The sequence below is a fragment of the Lupinus angustifolius genome, chromosome LG08 (genome assembly GCF_001865875.1).
Source record: "Lupinus angustifolius cultivar Tanjil chromosome LG08, LupAngTanjil_v1.0, whole genome shotgun sequence".
NCBI lineage: Eukaryota > Viridiplantae > Streptophyta > Magnoliopsida > Fabales > Fabaceae > Lupinus > Lupinus angustifolius.
Window position 1 is genome coordinate 16,963,706 of NC_032016.1, and position 7,305 is coordinate 16,971,010.

The 7,305-nt window shown below is 33.8% G+C and overlaps 1 protein-coding gene across 3 annotated transcripts in view; it reads right to left on the reverse strand.

Annotated features, from left to right (window-relative positions):
* The window catches only part of LOC109354934 (protein ROS1-like), an 11,927-nt gene continuing 8,540 nt past the window's right edge, over positions 3,919-7,305 (reverse strand). For all 3 annotated transcript variants that reach the window (XM_019597769.1, XM_019597767.1, XM_019597768.1), the window contains 7 exons: positions 7,163-7,199; positions 7,028-7,085; positions 6,718-6,857; positions 6,533-6,598; positions 6,340-6,454; positions 6,212-6,250; positions 3,919-4,731 (listed from right to left, as the gene is read on the reverse strand). In XM_019597769.1, coding sequence (XP_019453314.1) covers positions 4,256-4,731; positions 6,212-6,250; positions 6,340-6,454; positions 6,533-6,598; positions 6,718-6,857; positions 7,028-7,085; positions 7,163-7,199 — 931 coding nt within the window. In that variant the 3' untranslated portion in view covers positions 3,919-4,255. The remainder of the gene's footprint in view (positions 4,732-6,211; positions 6,251-6,339; positions 6,455-6,532; positions 6,599-6,717; positions 6,858-7,027; positions 7,086-7,162; positions 7,200-7,305) is intronic.

The following is a 7,305-nucleotide window of genomic DNA, read 5'->3' on the forward strand; positions in this document are numbered from 1 at the left end:
TCTCAAGTCCCACATAGAAGAGTTTTGAAAAAAACAACTCTCAAGTCCCACATAGAAGAGTTTTGAAAAAAACAACTCTCAAGTCCCACATAGAAGAGTTTTGAAAAAAACAACTCTCAAGTCCCACATAGAAGAGTTTTGAAAAAAACAACTCTCAAGTCCCACATAGAAGAGTTTTGAAAAAAACAACTCTCAAGTCCCACATTGGAGAAACTAGGAACATGGAAAAAATATCATGTTATAAATAGAAGCCTCTTCCCTGCCTATTTTCTTGCCCCAAGTTGAATGCGTTTTCATTCAACTTTTTCTTTCTCCCTCATATTTTCCGCCGATGCATTTCTAACAAACTTCTCCCCCTTTCTTTTCGTGGCACTAAGAATTGGCACATGCAGCCATATTGTGGGAATTTCGAGAACTGACACTGGTAGTCACTATTGGGAAAAGAATTGGCACAGGTAGTCATATTCTGGAAATTTCAAGAACTAACACTGGTAGTCAGTATTGAGGGAAAGAATTGGCACAGATAGTCATTTCTGTAAATTTCGAGAACTGACACTAGTAGTCAATATTGGAGGAAAGAATTGGCACAGGTAGCCATATTCTGGAAATTTCAAGAACTGACACTAATAGTGAGTATTGGGGGAAAGAATTGGCACAGGTAGCCATATTTTGGGCATTTCGAGAACTGACACTAGTAGTCAGTATTGTGGGAAGAGAATTGGCACGGGTAGCCATATTGTGGGTAATTTTGAGAATTGGCACTGGTAGCCATATTGTGGTGGGTGTATTCGAGATCGGTTCTTACAGTGCAGTAAGAATTCGATAACAGATATCTGGGCTGTTTTATCCTGGGGACGGCGTGGTTGATAGTCTGCTTGCACATTTTGGGCAGTGCCACGAAACGTCTTAAAGAGAGCGACTTGGTCGTGACTCAGTCAGTAAGTATTATTTCGTGTCATTTAGAATCGCTGCAAGCTACGGTAACAACAACCTGATCGCAATTTTTGGGGTCCAAGTTTGGTACAATTGATATCCTAACCCGATTACCTGAATCTGCCCCGAACTTATTAGATACAATGTTGTTAGTTTTTTTTTTTTTTTTGTCTAAATGCAGCACAAACTAATGTATTGTTCATTTCCTTAGTTTGATGTCATTTCCCAATTATAAGGTAATGCATTTATATGTGATGAAAGAGCCACAAATAAACAAAAGAACAAGTTGTGGTAATGAAACAGGGGTGATAGAAGTCACTAAGATAAAAGTACATGACATACTTACACTCACATGGGAGATGCTTAAAATGGAAAGAGAAAAAACACAGAATATGATAATCACATTTTCTAGAGAGAAAAAAAAGAGAGTTCCTTTGTCTTTACCATCTGTTGTAGAGTGGCTGAGGTTTGAGTTGAAGCTATTGTAATTTTCAATTTGTGTTTTTTGATTAGAGATTTTTGATGAGGTTCCAGTGCCATAGCCACATATTGAACTATTTTTTGAGTACCTGACGAGTTTTGGGTTATCCGAAACCCGATGGGTTCGGAATGGTATTGTTAATTTCAATCCCGTCGAGTTCGAGTTCAGGTTCGATTTTTAGATTTTGGGTTTGGATAAACATAAATCTGACTATAATCCGCCTAATTGTCATTCCTATTTGGGAGATGCTATAATCTTCTAAGTGTTAAATATAAAATTCTATGGGCATAATCATTCCCCATGCAAAACAAGTGGGATAAGATGACATTTTTAAATTAAATAATAATGAGGTGACACAAGAACATCCTACGCATATCAATAGAGTTTCCGCTACCAAAAAATTTGAATAAATTTAAGAATTAAAATTTAAGTTTAATTTCTAGAAAATATAAGTGAGTCATAATTAACTACTTAACTATCAAGTCTTTCATCTTGCAAATATGAATAAAATTACAACCATTATAATTATATTATTTCTTACTTAAGTTTCAAATTTTAATACGTGTTTGAATAAATCATAATCATTATAGTTATGATATCTTTATCAAAAATTAAAATTTTGGATTGGATCACATGCAATCTTATATTCAAACTCTAAGAAAAAATTGGATGGGATCATCTCCAATCTTTTATCCAAATTCAAATTTTTGGGTTGAATCACATCCAACCTTGTCATTAATTACAATTTTTAGATTGGATCACATTCAATCTTATCTTTAATTACATGAACTATTCACGAACAATTAATGACAGTCATGTTTCAATTCTTGAATCCTAATTTAATGCATGTAGCAGCAAAAACAATACAACTTGAAATTAATCACATTAACATGTAAATAAAATATTTCTAAAAGTATAAAACATATACAAATTCTATAATTATCATCATGATATACATATTCATAGAAATCTCATACTAAAAAACATAAAGGAATTATATCATATTATAAATACATAAATAGCACTATATTCAATTATATATAAAGTGGATCATACTTTAAACAATATAAACACATCTTGTTCATACAAATATAAATCATATCATATTGTATATTCCATAAACATAAGATCACGTATGTTATCAAATAATAGTATGCTAAAAAATGATTCATGCTATCAAAAAACATGTTTATTAAAATTCAATTAACACTATATGGTTCAACTTTAATATATCATTAGAATTGTAAAAAAAATATTGAAAAACCCAAAACATATTATCCTAAGCTAGATTCTGATATACCACGATAGGGAAATCATGCAGATAATAACCACAACGAAAAAAAGAATTCTCATACAGGAACGACTTTCAAGATCGTGTTTCAATATTTCCAAACAAAAACAAAGAAATGAATAGTTATTGTCTCTTTGTTATCATTGACCTAACAAAGTCGTTACACTCTCGTCTTTATAAAATTCCACCCGAATGCTCTCACTAGAAAAAACTTTATGACTCCTTGTGCTAGGAGAGGCAAAAATCAAAGTGAATTCTATTTTATTGGTGTGTAGGAGTTGAGCATCTCATGCTCTATTTGTAAGCAATCTATTCATGTTATTGCTTACTGAAGGTGGGATGAAGGTAGGCTGATCTAATCAACTTGGCTCAATAAGACAATATAATAGTATCTAGTAAGTTAAATTTATATGTGACCGTAAAACAACCAACCTTAATGTTACATCCGCCTGATGATTAAGTTATAAGATAAATAAAACTTTCATATTGTTGTTTTAACTAATGTTTCAATAAAATTCCGTAAGTATTTCAAATAAACTAAGAGATATAATTAAGGAATGTGATGTAAAGGAAGCAAAATTGTATTTTGTTTCATTTAATAGGAAACTATAACTTTGTAATAAAATTTTAATGTTTTGTATGGATTGATAACTTGTATTTTGAGTGACGTAATATACCCACTAGAGTTAAAGGGGTTGATGCATCATAGATTTGGAATTGGGTGGTTCTACATGCACCCATTTGTTTTGCATTTTTCATTCATCGAAATTAAAAAAAAAGGCCTATCGTCCTGCTTATCCAAAGAAGATGGATTGGTGCCAAACCAAGAAATGTTGGTTCTAATGGAATCATCCTTAGAATTAGTTTTTTTTAGTAGGAGTTTATTTAGTGGACAACATTTTGTTATTATATACCAACGAGGTATAAAGTCAAACTGGATCTCATATATCATACTAGTCAAAGGTCAAATATTCAATTCCTAGAATTCACATTTTTTGAGAGGGACATCCATACATCACGAAAGAGATACGAAAGAGATTAGGATGAAAGGATACTCTTAATTACACCCAAAAAAAAATGTTATTATCTTTGAATGCCAGGAGAGGGGAAGGAAGTATCCTTGTGATGAGTAGACCCCTTTAATATTTGGATGCCTGTAAAAATATCATCTTTATTAACGAATAGAATTGAAAATCTGATTAAACCTGAAAGCTAAAGTGATGAATTGAGAGGCATCAAATTGAAATATTTAAGAAAGGAGTTAGTTGGGGTGAAACTAGTTAGCTACAGTTTAAGTACACCCAACTCCTCTGATTTGGCATTACATGGCTCACACTCCCTTGATGTTATGAAATTTTCAAAACAAGAAGCTAGATCCTGTGTTTTACCATGATACATTATTGGGTCCTAGTCTGGAAAAACTGCCTAGTCTTTGAGCATTGTAACAAGAGCTTAAAAGTTAAAAATTAAATAATGGCTTTTTTAACATATACAAGCTAAAATGCCACCACAGAATGGGATTGGTGATAATGAGCAACACTGACTTGTCCTCAGGCTGTAGCTGCCTCCTCAAGGTTCGGACCGTCTGGAATCAATTCTTTGTTTTCCGGATTTGGTTTCGAATCTTGTGAGCTCTCTGGAATTGATTTGTTTGTTTTCCTCTCTTTAGCACTGGCCATCTTGCTATCTGTCTCCTGAAGCCTGTGACCGTTAGTGATCAATTGCGGCTGTTCTGGATTTGGTTTCAATCCTTTTGAGTTTTTCGGAGTAGACCTTTTTCTTTTCTTCTCTTTGGTGTTGGCCATCTTGCTAGCTGTCTCCTGAAGGTTATGACCATTAGTAATCAACTCAGGTTCCAGCTCCGGGTGTTCTAGATTTGGTTCTAATCCTTGTGAGGTTCCCAGAGTCGACTTTTTTCTTGTCTTCTCTGTGGTCTTGGGCATCTTGCTAGCAGGGAAGTGTAGCCTAGCCATAAGAGGACGGGGTGCTCGTGTTTTCTTATCAAACCCCCGAACACAGACATACCCTGCAAAGCATTAACATTATCTGTTTAGATAGGTTATGTTATCTGGATACTTGCTTTCTATTCATGGAGGAATGGTTCTTCGTGTATATTCCTAAAAAAGTTTCAAAGTAATTCAAAAAAGGCTGTTATCTGCATTACTTGCTTTCTATTCCAGGAAGAATGGTTCTTCATTTAGATATAAATGTTTTATCTATGTATATAATTTATGATAGAACATTATGGCATTGATTGATCCATACAGCCGACCCCTCCTAGTGGAATACAAGCTTGATTGTACATTTATGCTATAAGCTTTAACTTCTTAAGTATTTAATGTGTGCTTTTATGTTTAGTCTACACTAGTATTTCGATAAGTAGTAATTCATATCGGAGTGTACATAATGTTATTGGTATCTAAGTGAGCTTTGAAGGTTAAGGTCAGAAAAGGAGAGGAACGAACATAGTGTAATATACAAAATGAAACTAAAATAAGATGACTAAGAATGTGCTAAAATATACAGACAGGTATAATATGCTTATTAAAAGCATTTTAATACATGAGAGTGTGCGTGCTGCGTGCACCAGCACATGCTAATCTCCCACTAGGATAAGAGAATATGGATTACGGAAGATCCACTATGAAATGATAAAAGAAAACACAGTGGCTAGAATTATTAGACAAAGTGGTTTTAGAATGGACTTAAAAGGAAAAAAGGGTTTCAGAGACTAAGCCACTAAACTTTAGTAGCACTTAATAGATAAATAGAAGTGGCATATAAAAATAAAGAGTAAATACCCATCTCAATTCCTCATGTTTTTTTTTTTTAAACTTACCAATTTGAAAAACCCAAAATGGTCTCAAAAAATTCAAATGTGGGTCAAATTAATCTTTTTTAACATTTTTACAACACCTGGTAGGCACTAATTTGACCCTAGAAAAACTAATTTGACCCACATTTGAAATTTTTGGGGACCATTTTGAGTTTTTCAAATTTTAAAAAACCAAACTGGTAAGTTCAAAAAACATAAAGGACTAAAATGAATATTTACTCAGAATAAATTGCCTCTACATTCCTTCTTGTCATAGTATGGTTGATTAGAGTCAAACTCCTCTCCATTACTGGAGAGGACAATTATGTGGAAAAGCAAAGAAAAATCAAAGGACAATGACATTTGTATCCTTTAATTTATCCTGAAACTATATTTTTACCATTAATACATGTAAAAATAGAACTGTCTTCTCCATAATGGAGAGGAGTCTGACTCAGTTAATTAGACTTATGCAAAATGTTAAAGAAAAAAGCCAAAGATAGAAGGTGGCACATTATGGTGGCATCCATCATGTTTCTAGCTAATAAAGTTGTACATGTGCATTAGTAACCTTTGGCCCCCTACTATGGCTAAAACATCTACAAATTAGTGATGTTAATCACTCGAATAAAAACAGGCTAAAGTAGGATTCAACTATAATGCAGGAATACATTAAGGGAATTAATCATACCTCTCCAAAAGCATTGTTGAATATCCTGTGTGGATAAACCTGATTGGAAAAAATGACATATTCCACTTCATTATTTAACATATAGTAATTTACCACTCATTATATTAGTCTAACTCTTAAGTCTTTACCTTTAAATATTGTTGGTATGGAGGTTCCGAAATATACTGTTCTCCTATTAAGATTCCAGATCCAACTTCGCGGAACACTAATTGGGTCAAGACTTGAGTCATGATCGGCAAATACCTGCTTCAAATTATACATGTTAGTGCTGCTTAAGTCGCCGAAGCAGATTTGGCAATATGTGATTTAATGCTATTTGACCTCGTTGACTTGGAAATAGGTCCCATTTAGTGGAAAGCTTCCCCGCATCGCTGTTCTACATGGTATCTGTTCATATTGATCACAAGTTCATGTCAGTCAATAATAATAGTTGAATTCATGTCCCCCCACTCCCTTGGCATAATGTATAAATTTCACATAATGTTTATTTGGATAAGCATTCAGACCAAGATTGTCCCTCTAACTGTTTGTGCATTTGCTTCTCGGAAACTGTTGCACGAGAAACACTCCTTCTCGTTGCAAAGTTGGCCACATTCTAGAGAGTTGCATTTGCTTCCAGGTGGCTGAATAGAATCTGCCGTCTCACCTAACATAATCATCAATTTATTTGGCAAAATGAATTAGAAAGCCCCAGAAAAAGTGTAACAATTTTTTTGTAATTTCTCCCGGCTTATTGATCTGCATTGTGCTAAGACTTAAGAACCAGTCTTTATTCATCCGGAAGAGGGCATAGTAGGCAAGTTATATTTTATCTACCTGGAGTCCATATAGCAAGAAGGTATTTTCCTGGATCATCGGGCTCTCGAGTGTCCCACTGTAATGCACAAGTAGTTAATAAAAAGTTGGGCATACAGGGAAATGAATAGCTTAACAAATGTAGCAATAACTAACCCCTTCCAGAAGAGGATGTGTATCTGGGAGTTCATAACTGTATGAAAATGAAACATAATGAGCATAAATTGTTAGAACGTTTCACTACTAATAGCATGAAGGATATGATGCACATTTTGAAACTTTGAAATTACATCTAGATT